Raw genomic sequence first — 18,735 nt, forward strand, 5'->3', positions numbered from 1 at the left:
TCAACAAAAATTTAATATATCAGCGATTTAATATAATAAATTTTTTATTAGAAATTCAAAATAAAAATTGATAAGTTTGAATGTCAAACCTATTTAAACCTGCAATAAAATATAACAAACTTTGCTGCATGGATGAGGTACACGACAATTTATACCTACAAATGGAGATTTTGGAGCAGTGGCCATTTTGATAATCACAACATGGTAATAGCCAATTTATACCTACAAAACTCTCAAATCTCAGTTGCGGAATTAATGATACACCTGGAGTCTGAAAATTAATTATATGTGGATTTTTATGTAAGAACTATAAATTTGAGTATATTTTTAATATATAATTTGATTAAATTTCGAAATTATGTAAAAACTATAGTTTCAGATTTTTTTTTTAAAAAAATCATAATTTCAGGAATTAAAGTGGTAGCACTTACTAATTTCAGGGACTAATTTAGAAGTTCATTTGAATTTTATTATTTCTTGAACGAGTTCCAATATTTGTAAGAGGGAAGAGCTCTGCAATACTTTAGATAAGCAGTGGGAAAGTTTTTGAATATTGAATGATATCATAATAAAATAAAAAATGTTTTGGTTGGCCACACCTTGTGGCTATGCCAAGTTTTTGTGAAACTAATATTGTTTGGCCTCTTTAAAAATTAAAAAAAATAAGAAGAGTAAATAATTTATATACTGATAATATAAAGATTTTTTGTATTATCATTTAATCACATGCCGTTATTTAATAAATTAATTGACTTTTAAAATAATTATTATAATAATTATTATAATAATTTCTAATTGATTGTGTAATAAATTTTACCATAACAATCCATAAAACTTAAAATTCTAAGGAAAACAAAAATAGTCTTATATGACGGATTTATACAATGTTAGAGATGATTAATTATATCTTTAACATAAATATTTCTATCCTAATTGATATCCTAAATACTCAATTAATACTTGACTTTAATTTTTTCAAATGAGACTCCTAATTTCAGGATTGTAAATTTTTCTCTTCATTTGCGTGACTCAAAATTGCAAGTGAAAGGGAATTCATTTTGGTCCTAAAAATTAATATACCTAAATTTGGGTATCATAATTATTTTGAATGAAATTAATTAATATATCCGTTTAAAAATTTAATTAATCTGAGGATTATTTTTTCTTTACGTTTATAGCATCAAATTATATCATTTATGTACCAAAAAAATTATATCATTTAATTAATTAATTAATTTATATTAAATTTGAATTCAAATTATATTTTACATAATATAGTTATTGTAATTTTACATAATTTATATTATCCCATGCAATACATGCTTTTATATAATTTTAAATACTTGTTGATTTTTTATGTTGTTACATGTAGATTTTTTCATATTTTATATATTATAAATATTTAATATAACTTTTTTACCATAGTTACCCCAAGTATTAAAACAAACTTTATTACTATAACATTGAATACAATTATTTAATTTTGCTTCCCAGAATAATCAAATAACAAAAACTTTAAGTAATTAATGGCTATTATTTGCTAATTTATTTTAATTAAACTAATTAATTATTCATAATTACCTTAATTGTGTAAAAGTTAAACCATCATATTATTCTTATTAATGAAATCAAAATATTTGTTGCAAACAAACATATTTCATTTTTAAATTTTTAATTATTCTTTAATTAAAATATCTTATGTTTTTCTAATTACGTTGTTGCTAAATAAGGTATTAAGATTTTTGTATTGATAATTAATCCAATCAAAGATTTTTTTATTTTGGAATATTTTTCTTTTTACTCATATTTTAGATAGGAAAATGTTTTCTTTACGGCAAGGCAATGCAATGCTTTTCATTTTTCTCCAACTTTTAGCCAAATCAAATATAATTTACACAAATGATTAAAAACATTAAAACGAGAAACTAAAAAAAAAAATACACAAAGGAGAAACTTGCTCTAAAGACAAAAGAAATAATAAAGATAAATATTTCACTAAAAAAGTAGTATGCAGTTTCTAATATAGAAAAATAAAAAAACTATCAAATTCATTACCCACTGTAATAACATGGGTTTTGGTCTTCACGTGTTTCTTGTTATCTTTTTGGGATATTCCTCCATTTTCACAATTGCTAGCTTCTAGCCTTTTTCTAAAAAAAATTACACATTTATAACATTACAACCACTTAAAACCTCATAAAAATTCTGTGAATAATATATGTTAGTCATTATAAATATATATGTTATATAAATTAATTAATTATATAAATCATCATTGAAGTACTCTAGTCATCCTAACAATTAGTGATGCTAATTGGCATCAATTAGTTATTAAATTTGCTTTAAAACAATTAATTATTATTTAAAATAACAATCAATATAATTATCATATTAAATATTTTAGAATGAGATATTTCTTTTTTAATATTGGATTGATATGATTATTTTTTTTACATTAAATCTTAATATCATATTAAAATTTTTTAGATCAATTTGATTTCATTTTCTTTAATACATGATTCATTTGATTTTTTGTTTGCATCAAATCTTAAACTAAAACTTAAATTAGGATACAAATTTTTAGAGCAATTTGATTTCATTTTTTTAATATCTGATTGATTTAATTTTTATTTAAATTAAATCTTAATATATCTGATACAAAATTTTAGAAATTTAAAAACTCATTTGTTGTTAAGAAGGCAAATATGTTAGTTCATTTTTGAAAATTAAAATTAACAAACAATTAAATTGTTAAGAATTTTGGAGAGAATGACATTTGTAAATTCTCCCTTTAGAAATATTTTTGTGTGTAAATTTCCTTTTTAAAAAATCTCCTATGTATATACTATAGATAGATTAACTTATTCAATAAATTTAATAATTATTTTATTTTATAATCACACTAATTATAATGGTTAAATATATTTTTAGATAATTAATTAAATAAATTACCATTGATTTATAAATCTATTATTTGTGCCAAATTATTTAAAAAAATGAATTAATAAATGAGAAATTGAACCAATTTCCATATTCTCTATGCTCCCTTAGTTACGTTCCCATGCCAATTACTAATAATGTATTATATTTTGAAGCATATCATAATGTGTTAAAAAAACATAATGTATAAATTTATTTAGATCCTTTATTAAGTGAATATTTTAATCAAATTCTTTTCATTCTATTATTAAAATGTCATTTGCAATTCCTTTTAAATTTAAAATCAATTTATTGCTTAAAACTCTTGAAAATAACACGTGTAAATATTACTTTTAGAAAATATTTTCATATGTATTATTATAGATAGATAGACGAAGTTTTCGGTTGAAAATTAATCTTTTAATGTTATTAGTGTTTCTAGAAAATAATAAAAATTTATGATATTATTAATTAAAACTAATCAATTTATGATATTGATCAATATATGTAAATTTGAGTTGAAGCTTTTAGAATGTTGGATTGAAACTTTAGCTTGACAATAATTCTTTATTATATTTAATTAAATAACTTTTACTTCATTCTTGAGTCATCAAGATTAAAACTTTAATTTCACAGTAATTCTTGATATGATTTAATGTGCATAAAAATAATGGAAGATAATTATTTTTTAAAGACAATGGTTTACTATTATTATAATTATAATATTTTATATATTTGTTAAATAGAAATAGAGAAATAAAATAAAATAATAAATAATACAGTATCAATTTAAAAATAAAAATATTTTAAAACCATTAGATTCTTTTATTAATTTGACAATGACCATTGATTTAATTCAATGTAATTTATTTTTAAAACAGTTACATTTTTTTTTTATAATCTTACAACTCCTGTTGATTTCATCTTATATTTTTTAAATAATGATAATAACAGTAATAATAATAGATATTATTATTATTTATAATATATTATTAATTAAGATATGAATATAATTAATTTTAAATATGGATTATACAAATATATATATAGAAATTCATAATAATTTATTATTTAATTTCTATACTAAAATCTTAATGCAAAACACAATTATATAATAAATAAAATGTTACTACTTAATATTAAAATTTTTAAAATTTATATTTAATTTAACATTTGAGATTTGAATAGATTTAAATTAAAATGTTATTAAATTGTATCCTTTATCATTAATGTTTAATGAAATTAAATATGACTATGTTTCTTTATATATTTATTAAATAGAATAAGTAAAAACTAATAAAGTAAAAATATAATGTAGTCAAATAAATTTATAATATTTTAAAATAAAAAACATGTATCCCTGCATATAATCACTTTATATATATATATATATATATATATATATATATATATATATAGATTATTTTCAAAATTATGTTTTTAGTTATTATATAATGATAATTAAAAGCTTATTATAACTTACAGTCTTTTAGTTTTTTTTTCCATCACAGTTTTAAAATCTAGTATGATATGATAATTAGAGATACTAGTATTTATTATTTATTTTGTATTTTTTATATATTTTCTTCATTTAAAGATTTACGATGAATTTTGTATTTTTTAAGTTTAAGAATTTAAAATAAAGAATAATAATACAAAATATCCTTAAATTTTAAATACTTTACCAACATCTCATTTTTTTTATATCTCTCTTAATGTCACGTATCACATCACATACCCTATTCTCAGTTATTTTCATCTCTCTCTCTCATTATAGTGTCTACTAGCTAGCATTTGAGTATCAAATATATATATATATATATATATATATATTTTTCTCTTATTTTATCTCTCTTTTTAGATGCTGAATATATTAACGGATGTCCATTAAACTTTTTTTTTTAAAAAAATAAATGCTTATAAAGAGCAATCAAAATCCACCGTGAACGTTGTAGTCCAATTATTTCTACAATTGATCATTTTAAAGTACAAAGTATCAAGTCATACTCAATTTTAATTTGGTCGATATATATTCTCCCCACTCAATAAATAAGGTCCACCAACCTTCAGCCTCATGCTGATTGCTTAGATCCATTAGGATTCTTCTTACTCTATAGAATATTCTGGTCTATAAGAAATCTCCATCTATAAGTCTTTTAAGGATTATCTTAATCCGTAAGTTTTTTATAGATTAAATTCATCCAAAAAAAAGAAAAAAGGTAGAGATATTTTTGCCATTTTAAAAAAATATTGGATGTACCAACAATAATCCTGGGTGCACCTAGCAACACTCAAAATAAAACAAAGTAAAAAAAAAAAAAGATAAAATAATAATAAGCAATCAATCAACGCCAGAAACAAAAGTGATATTCATGAACCACCGTCCAGTGAAACAGTGCCACGTGACTATACAAATAGTAGTTGCAGTTACATACAATTTGATATGCACCCTGTGGAACACAACAAAACACACATAATAAACATATTACAACTTCTTCTTCTTCTTCCATTGACCATTGTTGTTGTTGTTGCTTTTGTTCGTTCTCGCCATGCCAATGTTGTCTTCGAGAGGCTTCATCGCTTATCTCGTATCTGCTTTCTCTTGTGCTGTTCTGTCTGCGCTTTTTCTCACCAACCACATCCATCATGATGATAACAAGCCAATTACTTTGTTAGCCTCTCGTGTGTCTGAAACTCTTAAAGTTTGGCCAGTAAGTACTTTGCTTCTTCTCAACCATTTTTTTCAGGTGTTATTGTGAGCAAAAAAGGTTAATGCACACCAACATGGCAACATGGTATGGTATAGTTAGTTAGCAAATAATCATGTCTTTTAAGTATGTGTTCAGGACTCAAGAGTTCGATCTCCCAGTTTTATGTATGAAAAAATACCTTTCGAAAGGAGTAAGTAAATCCTTAAATAGATCTCGTTGGTTTCGAGAAATTAGTCTTTGGCTCACGACAAAGAATATTTGGGATAACCAAAATAAATAATAAAAAAAAAGGTTAATGCATGGTTGTTTTGTGTGCAGGACTTGGAGCCAAGTTGGAGACTTGTGTTGGCAACGGTTATTGGGTTTCTTGGATCAGCATGTGGAACCGTTGGTGGGGTTGGAGGTGGAGGCATTTTCGTTCCCATGCTCAATCTGCTTCTTGGCTTTGATACTAAGTCTGCTGCTGCTCTTTCTAAATGTAATAAGCACTTTTCTCTTAAGACTACTTTTCTGGACATGGTGTTAATTTCTTGATTATGGTTTCTCAAAAATTGGTTGAAATCTGTGGTCACATCTGTGTCTTTTTATTTTTTGTCTGTGTGTGGCACTGTTCATCAATAATTGATTGTTGTGGTTGGTGTTTTGAGTTATGAAAAGTATTTTGTGTTATTGACTTGTTTTGTTGTCCAATATTTTTTTTAACCACAAATATGTTAGTGGTTAGTATTATTAATTTTTTGTTAATGGAATGATTTGAACCCGTGATTTCTTCTTCTTATCATTCTCCCTTCACCACTAGATCAATCTTATATCTTTTTTATCGTCCAGGTATGATAATGGGGGCATCAGCATCATCGGTTTGGTATAATGTGAGAGTGCCGCATCCAACGAAAGAGGTGCCCATATTAGACTATGATCTGGCTCTTCTGTTCCAGCCTATGCTCATGCTTGGAATCACTGTTGGTGTTGCTCTCAGTGTTGTCTTCCCTTACTGGCTTATCACTGTTCTCATCATCATTCTCTTCATAGGTCAGTGTAATAACTAAAAAAAATACTTCCAATTTTGAATAGTCAATTTTTAGGCCACAGTCATAGAACAATGTTTTACTCTCATTTTTTGAAAAAAAGAAATTGGTATTTTTTATTGTTGTTCAGGGACTTCTTCAAGGTCATTCTTTAAAGGAATTGAGATGTGGAGGGAAGAGACTATTTTCAAGGTCAGAATTTCATGATTTGAGACGGTGAACATTAATTCTTTCAAAGCCATGAACCCAAGTTTTTACTTTTTGGGACAAGTCACTTATAAACTTTTTGTCTTTAATCTTTGTTTGCTATTTTACAGAGAGAAAAGACCAAGCAACGGGCGACGTTGGTTGATTCTCATGGTGAAGATAAGACAGGCATGTACACTTTCACAATAGTATCTCTGCATCATCCCAAAGAAAAAAAAATTAATAGTATAGAAAATTTTCTATTCATGAAGGATTTCGATGTTTTAAGCATATGATTGTTTCTTTGACTGCATATTGAGGGTTAATGACTTTGTTTCCTGAAATTTTCAGTTAGAATCGACACAAAATATGAACCGCTGATTCCTAAAGAAGAGAAGTCAACTATAGTATGAAAATTTCTCTTATACATTTGACAATTTTTTCATTTTGCTCATTTGAAATGAGTGTGTAAATTTTGCTGACTTAAACCTGTTTCTCACCTCAAAACTTTTCAGCAAATTTTATGTCTCAACCTTAGGTGGAAGAGGATTCTGGTACTGATTGTGGTGTGGGTTGCTTTCCTTCTAGTTCAAGTCATCAAGGCAAGTTCCCTCACCCCTCTTCCTTCTCTCTGTCACTCACAAGTCCATTCAATTGTGATAATGTGTGTAACATTTGTTTTTGGTCTGCAGAATGATGTAGAGGCATGCGGTCCATGGTATTGGGTGCTTTTTGGCTTGCAGGTTTGATACTAAGACCACCTACATAACCTCAACATCTTACTGAACTTCTTTTTTATCGGCAATGTTAGTTTGCTAGAATGTTAGTAGAGGGGATCAAACCTGCGACGTGTTATTAAACTTATTATGCTGAGGGGTTGGACTAATTTGTTTGAACTTGTTCTCTTTCTGTTTCAGTTTCCAATTGCACTTTTGGTGTTTGGGTATGAAGCAGTGAAGTTGTACAAGGAGCACAAAAGGAGAATGAGCACAGGGAACCTAGAATGCATCTGTGAGGCTTCTATAGAATGGACTGCTATGAACCTTGCATTTTGTTCATTGTGTGGCATTGTAGGGGGAATTGTTGGAGGCCTACTTGGTTCTGGAGGTGGATTTGTTTTGGGACCTCTTCTTCTAGAGATTGGTGTCATTCCTCAGGTAAAGTATAAAGTATATATGCTCTCTCTCAATTGAGCTAACATAGTTAAATTTGGAGCACAATTCTAGAAACTTAACTTTAAAAAAATATTTGATCATAATATTGTAGGTTGCTAGTGCTACAGCAACATTTGTGATGATGTTTTCATCATCTCTGTCAGTGGTTGAATTCTACCTTCTCAAGAGGTTCCCCATTCCTTATGGTAATTTACATCAACTCCTCAAGCTTTAGTCCTTTTCTTCAATTTACTTGGCCATTAATACTATCATTCTAGAGTCTCTTGATTTTCATGTGATCTTATGAATATAAGTATAATAACTCTTGCATACTTCATTGTATTTCTTTGCAGCATTATACCTCACCTCAGTGTCTGTTTTGGCTGGCTTCTGGGGACAATTCTTTGTAAGAAGATTGATTGCATGCCTTGGGAGGGCATCAATCATTGTATTCATCCTCTCAGGTGTCATTTTTGCTAGCGCCCTCACCATGGGTAAGGAAACCAGCCTCAATTGATATATAACAGTTTTCTGCATAAGTATTAATAAAGTACCTAAAATACTACATTGTTTTGAAGTCCAAAAAAAAAAGTACCTATATAATACTACATTTTGCATTGAAGTGTCTAATTGTAACATTTTTTTGTCTTTCAGGTGTGGTTGGCATTGAGAACAGCATTCAAATGATAAACAACCATGAGTTCATGGGATTCTTAGGCTTCTGTTCCAGTCAGTGATATATTTTATTCTAGAGTGCATTGCATTGGGCATAGCAAACAAAAAGGATAATACAAAGTTGGTGTGAAGAAGACTTGTAAAATTAAGTGTGTAGGACAATGGCACTACCAAATGTTGGTCAATGCCTAGTTGACCAACAAGGAAGATCAGTGCCAAATTATAAGGTTTTCTTGCCTTCCTATCAGTGAGAATAAATTTGTGAATGTGTGTTAGCTCCTCGCTAACACATATCTTATAGTGGTTTAATTTATATGGATGAGTGTTAGCTCCTCACTAACACATCTTGTAGTGGTTTAATAAATCTGTGGATGAGTGTTAGCTCCTCGCTAACACATCTTATAGTGGTTTCAGATGTATTGAATTTGTGTCAGAAAAAAAAGAATAATGGAAATGATATCAGATTGTTTTATATGTTTGGATGTTCAAAAAGATCAAGATACCTCTGCCCCCAAAAAGTTCAGATATTCTCATATAAAATGAGTGGAGCTCAAGAAGCTTAGATCTGAAAAGATTGCCATATATTCAATATGCTTTAAGACTTATTAGACCTCGTAAATGAACTAAGACGAATATTAATATATAAATTATATCCGTACAACAAACATGTGCAATAATTCATGAAAAATGATTACTTCAACAAAAAATTTCTTTCACATTTCATAAAGAATAGAGAAAAGTGATAGATGTAATAAATATTTGATGTGATAAAGAATAGAAAAATGAGACAAATATGAAAGGTATCAAATTTTGGATGTTCAAGTATCATTATTAAAAAAATCGTCAAAAATTATTCTTAGTTGGAAAAAAGAGACAAAAAGAAATATTGATGGAATGTTTGTAAATTTAGGGTGTTCAAATATAAGCACTTGTAATAATTCATATACAATAGTATCATATAAATCATAACTCATAGAGTTATTATAGTAATGTAAGATTGTGTATTTATAATGAGGGAATCATCTATTTTGTGGAAAAATAAGTGGTTGATTTTCTTGTGTTGTAAAAAAATTTTAAATCAATAATACACATTATAAATTGAATTAGTTTCTAAATCGATAAGTTAAAAAACACATGTGATCTTTAGAAAAAAATAATCATATTTTAACGCACACGAATAAACTAATTTATCTAACGTGACATTATGTTTTCTTTAACACTATACTAGAAAGTTACAAAAATATTCAAACTTATCTATCCTTCAAGGGTTACAGTGGACGAAATTTTAGGGGTTCATCATTCATGCTATATGTATATTCTTGCAGCGTTACGGTCTTCAGCCAAAAGTGAAGCATGAAATTAAATAAATAAAAAAATATCGCAGTCCTAATCACGGAATTGGGTCATAAATGGGTGTTTGGATTGTTTCAACAAATTGAATGAACAGAAATTTTGGTATCCAGAAATCGTCTTCAGTGTGTGGAAATTGAGGTATTGTATGCATCGTTAGATTCTTGTCGTGTACTATGTACAGAGTGGTCATCATCAATGTGACCACGTTGCCGGATCAATAGTATCTCATCATGCAGCCTATCTTTTTTCCTACAATACTACGAAATTTAACTTTGTCGTTTTACGTGAATTATTTACTATAAGGTAGTATTAAAGAACAAATAAAAATGATGTTCTTTTTGTCGACTAACGAATTGCTTTATTTGTAAAACATTTTAAAATCAATTGTCTCGATTTCTCTTCTCAATGAGATCTGATCAAATGCTTTGCAACTTAATTGTAGTGATTCAGCCTCATTTAAACAACATAATTTATTTTTGTAAGAGATATAAAAAAATATTAGTAAAAATAAAAAAGAATTTTTAAGGGATTTATAGAAATCCATATAACTTACTCAATCAGCTGAACTATATTCCATTGATGAAATATTAATTTATTTTAAAAAAATATTCGTAAAAAATAAAGATGATATCGAGATTTTTATAACAAGTGGTGCATTCTATTCATTCAACTAAACTACACGGTCTCTGTCAATTTATTTTAATTTGTACACAATAATGAATTTTACTTACCAATATATATATATATATATATATATATATATATATATATATATATATATATATATATATATATATATATATAGCCATATATTTATAAAATATCTTTTATAGCTAAAATGTCACTTGTCAAAAGGTCACTCGAAGGGTATACTTTTGATTTCTAATAATATGTAGCCTACTTCCTCTTCGTAACTGATAAGAGCCAATTCCAAACCCCAGTGACCATCATTGTCTCCATTGAATAATGTGTTTAAATTTAGAAAGAAACCAGAGGCATAAACAAATCATATTGTTCCTGACAATAATTGAATGTTGACTGTTGACAAATCTGGTGTTTAGCCATAGATTTAAGAATAAAGGAACGTTAATTAATTAAGAAAATAATTTCGGAGGAAACAAATAAAATAAAATAAAAGACGACTCTCTCAGCTTGTCATTGAAGATCAACAATTAGCTACACTTGGTTAATAATTATTAGTATTTGAATAAATAATGGTATATTAAATAATGCCTATAAAATATTTTTATCATTTTCTACTTTATTTTATTTTCTCTCTTTGTGTTACGTTACGTTACATCATTTATTATATCTTTCAAGTTTTCTCCCCTTTTATTTTTCTTTCTATCTCTTCCTTCTTCCTGCACCTAAGAAATAAAGTGTACAATAATTATTTTCCATTTAGCAGTTTTTAAAAGATAGGTATCGGAAGGGATGTTTTTCACTACGTCAGCGTGAGAATCAGATGCTTCTCGTGGGCAAATTAAAACACGAAAAATGCTTGCGAACATATTGGACATCTAAAAAGTGTCTTTTAATCTTCAGATGTATTTTTTTAATGTTTACATGAAAAAGATAGAAATTAGATGGAAAATAAAGATAAATTACATATAACAAAATGTAGGGTTTTAATTTTTTATATTTAAATAATGAAATTGTTCAAACATCACTTCAGAGTACTAATTTTCCCTACATTTGCTCAATATAAAAACAAAAGAAACGAAATACAAGAAACAAATCCACCATTCATTTCAACATTCCTGTTACTATAAAATTAAAAATGAAATTACCAAGAGAAGAAACAGAAAACAGAACCCAAAGAACAAAAATCGAATGACTTGAAACATGTTTATAATGTTTTCATATCAAGAATATCATTCAGCATAAGAGTACATGATAATGAACACTGTTCACAAACAAGTCAACGGTACCAATTGACAAAGGCATCTTTGACCTATCGTAAGCATGAGAAACAAGGCACAGAGTATATCATAACGGTATTCTTAGTAGTGAGAGCTCTCGGAGTATCCCAACTTCTTTTTGAAGATGCAATGTGGAAGACTTGAAAGGATTTAGCGAGCACCCGGCTTCAAACAAGTCCTACCCAATCCAAGGCTAAATGAACATGCCCCCAAAACAATTCCCATGGACATCAATGAATGAGGGAAATGATGCAGGGGCACGCTAAGAACATGGAAACAGTCGCACGGGAAAGAGCCCTTGCCAGATGAACTACTTCTGGCTTCTGCCTTGGAAGACTTTCTTTGATGGAGAATGCATTAGTGGTTTAAAATCTGAATTGATAACAATATTCCCCATTCCTGTCTCCATGGCCTCCCTCTCATCTTTGTCCTTTCTCTTCTGATCCGAAACGGAAGTTTCAGCAGCAGGGTTGTGATTAGAAGGCACAGATGGCTCCAAAAGGCGTGGACCAGCATTCATCCATGGATGGAGAAGGCACTGACCAGCTGTTGGCCGCTTCTCAGGAACAAAGTCAAGGATAGGAACCAAAAAGTCTGTCATATCATTTGCATCTTTCTCACTCAAGTCATACTTCTCCAAGAGGACTTTATTCAAGGGCCAGAATCGCAACCGTCGAATGTGCCTTAAGTCACCATATCTATTAAAGAAATCACGGGAATAACGGCCACCTAGTGCTATCTGAGAATTATAATCCGCAGCCTCAAGTTAATCATGAACAAATGAACCATAAAGACCCAAGAAATGGAAAGAACAGTACTGTTACCTTACGTGGCATCATTCCAAGAAGTTCCATCATTAATGCTAAGTGGTCCTGAGATATATTAAAAATGAACACACTTACATCAGACATTTTTTTTATAAGCACTTACATCAGACATTAACATCAAAACTGAAGCGCAAATACAAGTAAAATTATTTCAAAATGTCAGCACTGAAAATAAAGCTAACATAACAAAAAGAATGAAGAAGTCACTCCCAAGCAAAGCAAATTATTATGCAGGCCTTGGAATGAATAAGCAAATCCAGTAAGTTGCATATGTAAACAGCACACAAACCAAACCATTTCACAGACAGGAACACGATCTGCCTGAATCAACCAATTTGCCTAATAATCTTTTCTTTTTATGGAATTTTTGTATAATAATCATTAGGCAGGCTAAAACTCAAAATGGAATAAACTTCAGTCTGTCTTGATATAGTAGAAAAGGGATGTTGGTGGTTTACTTTGGACTATGGTGCCACAACCCACAAAGCTAAGCTCTATTCCTTGCTGGTGGTACAAAAGCCTATATCACAAGTTAGAGATGTAATATAAAATCATTCGTGTCATTCACCTAACAACTTAAGTTATTTCAATAGTATGTTCACAACATCGTACTCATGGCCTATGACCATAAGATCTAAAGTTTAATCCTTCTAACCCTCATTCTTCCAATAAAATGTTGAATTTCAGCACAAGTGTTCTCATGTATTGTCCATGCTTCAGGAACAAAGAGCTCTTGTGTGTGGGACATGTTATGTTAGAGATGTAATATAAAACCAATCATGAGTCTTTAAATAACCACTTAAGTTTGTGGAATAGTATGTTCATGACATGGTGTCAAAATCTCTATGACCAATGTAGTCTATAGTTCAATAATCCCTGTTATCCTCATTCTTTCAATAAAAAGTTGAATTTCAGCACAAGATAAGTATGTTCATGAATTGCCCATGCTTTGAGCACAAATATCTTTTACATTTGGGGTATGTTAGAGATTTAACATAAAAAATAAAATAAAATAAAAGCATTTATGTGTCTTCACCTAACAGCTTAAGCTTTCAAAATAGTTGGTTCATGACAGATTTTTCCTTCATCTAAAACCAATCACTAGGGTATCTAAAAAGACTGGCTCCCTCCATGTCCCAGATGCAGTCCGTCTTCATATAATTGGGAAGGGGACATCGGTGGTTAGTGGTTTACTATGTACAGGTTAAGATCACACAATGCTCGGGCCAAGCTCTCTTCTTTGAAAGGAGCTGAGTTTTGTATATTGCTTGTGTGCTCATCTGCAGGGGATTATTTCAATGCTTTGAAATTTCATAATGAAAAATTAATAGGTGATGAGGTAACTCCTACTATGAGGGGCTTCAATGCTTTTATAAAGGAATCTGACCTCCTAGATTTAAATTTACCTAATGCCCAAGTTCACGAGGTCAACTAGCAGAGCACACAATTTCCTGGTTTGGACAGATTATGACCAAGCATGATTGTGAAAAACTCACAATACACATCTTGAGGTTGATTTTCAAACATGTGGATCATAAGGTTCACGACTCAATGTTATCCATCATAGATTGATTTCCAAAATGCACCATTTTCATTCACTCTCTCAAAGGGTGACTTGCAAATCCAATTGAATTATGAAATTAATGGTTACACTGTTCACAAGAACTTGGGAAGATACATTTCGGCATCTTGTCTGAGACACTTCAGCTTAACATGTTTCTTATCAGTTCTTTCCACTTTAAGAATGTGTGGATAAATAACCTTGACTTTCTCCCTAAGCAGAGATTTCAAAGCTATCCCACATTCCACACCAGTTGAAGGAATCAGATGACAGCATACAAAACAAATAGCCATAAGACTTTAACCTTCTTGCTTCTGCCAAACATTCGAACTCAATAAAGAACTGCTCCAAATTATCCAAGCAAACCTAACCCAAAATTCATTAAACACACCATAGGCCAACTCCATTTGCAATTGCCTGCTGGACTAAGTTGCTGCACAACTAAACCAGCAGCTGTCTCTGAATTTGAACAACACTTTAAACATCTATCAAGAATCAAGAAATAAAATCTTGTTAGGTCTAGAACCCACAAAAAATTATGAGCCTTAATACTATTTAGTGCTACATTACAAGTGAATGTCACTTTAGAGGGAGCTCTGAAATTTGGATTTTCAGAGGGCCTCTTGTAACACCCATATCTCTAATACCGTAATTATGCATTAATTATTCTATTTATTTGTTTTATACTGCATATTAATCTATATAATTTCAAAATATGAAACAAATAAATAGAATAACTAATGCATAATTACAGTATTAGAGATGTGTTACACCTCTCAATAAGAAATATCTTTTATTGGGAATTTAGGAAATGGAAGGACTTACAAGTTAACACAGCTGAAGAAAATTTAACTTTCTGCAACACCAATTCAACCCATAATGCTAGCTAGGGTCCGGCCACATTATGCTTAAGAAATTATAAGAAACTAGGCATTAACTCTTTATTTTTCAATTTCATATAAGAAATTATATTATATTGTTCTACAAAGTACTTTTTTCTTGCTAATGTATCACCCTAATCTTTTACCTGGATAATTCTCCATCCCCCTTTTTATTTTTCAATTTCTCTCACCTCTCTCTCCATGTGTTTAATTGCATTCTGTTATGCATATAGTCTATAGTCTATATTAGATTTTTCTACTTTATCCCACCTTCAATTAAGATTATCCCCTACATTTCATCATACAACTGTTCATTCCATGTCACTAGATATCCACTTTAAATTCAGTTCATGGAAATATTATTTCTTAATGCCCATCCTAGTAGTACTTTTTTCTACAGAACATTAGAACCATAATATCACTATCAAGTATCAATAAAGTAATAGTATATCACAGGTGCATCAGATCACAAAAATTCACATTCATTTTACCTATCAACTTTCATCACCCTAATTCTATGGGAAAACCATATGTAACCAGAGTCAGTGCTGTTAAAAAGTGGCCATGGCAGATTGTGGTGGTGGATTTTTAACTACAACAACTAGCTTTTTGTGGTGTGGGTCTCCTAAGGTTCTTATCAACATTGGTCATGTCTAGTCAATGTGCAATCTCAACCCACTAAGAGCCAATGTTCTGATGGCTGCACACTGCAATGCTTAACTTAACCTTTCCAGTTAGCACCTTCATAGGTAGTCCTTTCCAAAAAAACTGGCAACTTACTTCGCTAACATAGTATGACTAAATGCATGTCACATCGCCACTAATTGGTGAAGAGGACCATTTTCAAATTTATGAGGATCAAATACAATAAAAATAAATGGAGGGCCAAAAACAAATTTAACCATATTTACATAGACCAAAAACATACTTAAGCCAAAAATAGAGTAGCCATGAAAATCATCTACTTGGATAGTGCACATTGTTCCTGCAGCCCATTTCATGATCAATGCCAGAATTCAAAGATCTGATTCAGCCTTCACCAAATGTACCTTACCATATGGGCTACAACATATCTTTTATCGAGTCAGTAGTTTTCAAACACCCTAAGTTTGAGTCTAAACATCACAATAAATCCTTTTTCTTACTTTTTTTGGGGGAAAGGGGGGATATGCTAACCAAAAAAACATAGGTTCATTTCCCATAACTGGTAAGGATGGACTCAAATATACTATTGAATATGTCATCATTTATATATTTAATTAAATTCCAACCTTCTCTTTGCAAAATCAAGGACCACAGAACCTAAAATTTTCACTTCAGGAATTAGAATGATCAGGTAGAACATATAAATAATTAAACAACATACACATACCTCATCCCTATCAAAGTTGTCACCACTGTGAGGATCAAATAATACATCTCCAGTTGCAAGCTCAAAACAAATGCAAGCAAAGGACCAAAGATCTGCAGATGTAGAATATTTTGACCCAAGGATCACCTCCGGGCACCGATACTGTCTTGTCTGGATATCATTTGTAAACTGTTTATATGTCCAGCAGGCATTACCAAAGTCCACCAACTTGCACTTGAGATCAACCGATGCCAGCAGCTTCTGTCTCATAGAGCGGCTTCCTCTTTTGTTACCCTGCTCTTTCAACTTTGTTCCATCAGCATCCGATAACTGACTAGTTCCTGCAGAACTAGAAGTCTGTTCTCTCGCAGAACTCGCATTGGGAGATGACTCCACAGCCCCAGAGGTTTCAGCATTACCCTCAACTCCTTCAGAAGCTTCCTTCTCAACACATCCATGGGCTGCTTGCTTAGCTTTTCTCTTAATCTTTTTCTTATGATTCTTAACCAAATCCCCATTCAACATTTTCATATCTTTCATCCCTGCTGACTCCATCGCCATCTTATCTTTACTATTAGGAAGAATAAGTGGCGCCCCAGACTTCTTAGGATCCTTAGACGGATCAATTGTCGACAAGAGCAAGATGTTTTCGGGCTTCAAGTCAGTATGTATGATAGAAAGCTGCTGGTGCAAGTAATCCAATCCAGCCAGAATATGAAAGCAAATCTCCTTAACCATGGCAATAGGCAACCCCCGATAATCCGAGTACTTAATAAGAGTCAAAAGATTGTCCCCAAGGTACTCAAACACCATGCAAACATGCTGTCCATTGGGACCAGAATGCTTGAAATGGTCCAAAAGCTTCACCACACACTTCTTATCATCAGGATCTCCCTCTGCAATCTGCTGCAAAATTGTTATCTCATCCATAGCTGCCTCAGTGTAGTGCTGAGCACTCTTCTGAACTTTCAAAGCCACGTATCTCTGCAGATCTCCACACACACACACACACACACACAAAAAAAAACGCAAACAAAATAAGTCAACAAAAATCGAAAATCAAAAACTGCTCCTAGTTTAGTATCAAGCCATCGCTAAATGCCAATAATCTCTTGTATTGTCTCTAGATTAGAAATTAAACAAACTAAAACAAGTCAACAAAATCAGAAAGAAAAAAAAATGCTCCTAGTTTAGTGTCAAACCATTGCTAAATGCCAATAATCTCTTGAATTGTCTCTAGATTACAAACTAATCAAACTGAAACAAAATCAGAAAAACAAAAACTGCTCCTAGTTTGGTGTCAAACCATTGTTAAATGCCAATAATCTCTTGAATTATCTCTAGATTATAAATTAATCAGACTAAAAGAAACAAAACAAGTCAACAAAATTCGAAAAACAAAAATTGTTCCTAAATTAGCGTGAACCGTTGCTAAATGCCAATAGTTTCCCGTACTCTGTCTAGATATTATTCAGACTAACACGTAACTGAACTCAAAAAAACATTTCAAGAATAAACCTAAAACAACGAATTAGGGGGGGGGAGAGAGATCGAAACAAAAAGGCTTAAGAGAGAGAGAGAGAAGAAGAGACAGAATGTTTGGTGTCCCAAGCGAGCCAGACAGTGGAGAAATGGCCCCAGCCGAGTTTACTCTGAACGACGTAGCGACCGGCGCTGAAGGCGTCGCCGATTCGGACGGCGTGGTAGCCGCCGCGGCGGTAATCTTCGGTGCCTTCGTCCTCGGAGGTGAAATCGCTGCTGTCGTCTTGGTGGTGCTGCTGGTGCTTGTCCCCCATTTTATACAATTAGGAGAAAGAAAACACGCACGCACTGTGTTTGATAGAAAGAAAGAAAGAAATGGGAAATGAGTTAGTTTCAGTTGGCTTGGCTTCCCGGTTAATTTAATTCAGTGAGGTGTCATCTTCATCCATTCCACAACAACATGATAGTACACTCCTTCCCTTCTCATGTGCCTACCACTCTCTAGTATAAAGATATATTTCAAATAAATTATTACTTTCCTCTTCACTTTTATTTATTGTCATTGCTTGGATTTTTATGTAAAGTCTTTATTGGGTGCTTTTCTTTTAAGATATGATATGATGATATGGTGATATTGCATTTTTAGAAGAAAAATATTTAGAAATATTGTTTTCATGCATAAATAAGT

General features: G+C 30.7%; 2 protein-coding genes across 2 annotated transcripts; one reads left to right on the top strand and one right to left on the bottom strand.

Moving 5' to 3' along the window:
- Window positions 1-5,353: 5,353 nt before the first annotated feature.
- LOC114371943 (sulfite exporter TauE/SafE family protein 4-like) lies at window positions 5,354-9,144 on the top strand. Its single transcript, XM_028329277.1, has 12 exons — window positions 5,354-5,630; window positions 5,949-6,108; window positions 6,459-6,659; window positions 6,786-6,847; window positions 6,973-7,030; window positions 7,193-7,248; window positions 7,357-7,443; window positions 7,534-7,584; window positions 7,759-7,998; window positions 8,108-8,201; window positions 8,349-8,489; window positions 8,650-9,144. Exons 1-12 carry the CDS (start codon window positions 5,469-5,471, stop codon window positions 8,730-8,732), a joined length of 1,395 nt encoding a protein of 464 aa, XP_028185078.1. The 5' UTR covers window positions 5,354-5,468; the 3' UTR covers window positions 8,733-9,144.
- A 2,690-nt stretch (window positions 9,145-11,834) lies between these two features.
- LOC114371942 (serine/threonine-protein kinase spk-1-like) lies at window positions 11,835-18,539 on the bottom strand. The gene is made up of 4 exons (XM_028329276.1): window positions 18,158-18,539; window positions 16,587-17,549; window positions 12,770-12,817; window positions 11,835-12,684 (listed from the first exon to the last, which is right to left on the bottom strand). The coding sequence occupies exons 1-4, from the start codon at window positions 18,359-18,361 to the stop codon at window positions 12,256-12,258; spliced, it is 1,644 nt and encodes a 547-aa protein (XP_028185077.1). The 5' UTR covers window positions 18,362-18,539; the 3' UTR covers window positions 11,835-12,255.
- Between the last annotated feature and the right edge of the window lie 196 nt (window positions 18,540-18,735).

This window comes from Glycine soja, chromosome 10 (assembly GCF_004193775.1).
Source record: "Glycine soja cultivar W05 chromosome 10, ASM419377v2, whole genome shotgun sequence".
Taxonomy (NCBI): domain Eukaryota; kingdom Viridiplantae; phylum Streptophyta; class Magnoliopsida; order Fabales; family Fabaceae; genus Glycine; species Glycine soja.

Coding starts and splice junctions, on each gene's coding strand:
- LOC114371943 (XM_028329277.1), top strand. CDS start 5,469: ATGCCAATGTTGTCTTCGAGAGGCTTCATCGCTTATCTCGTATCTGCT. Junction 6,660..6,785: donor CATCATCATTCTCTTCATAG/GTCAGTGTAATA, acceptor ATTGTTGTTCAG/GGACTTCTTCAAGGTCATTC. Junction 8,490..8,649: donor TGCTAGCGCCCTCACCATGG/GTAAGGAAACCA, acceptor TTTGTCTTTCAG/GTGTGGTTGGCATTGAGAAC.
- LOC114371942 (XM_028329276.1), bottom strand. CDS start 18,361: ATGGGGGACAAGCACCAGCAGCACCACCAAGACGACAGCAGCGATTTC. Junction 17,550..18,157: donor CTTGGGACACCAAACATTCT/GTCTCTTCTTCT, acceptor GGAGATCTGCAG/AGATACGTGGCTTTGAAAGT. Junction 12,818..16,586: donor ACAACTTTGATAGGGATGAG/GTATGTGTATGT, acceptor AATATATCTCAG/GACCACTTAGCATTAATGAT.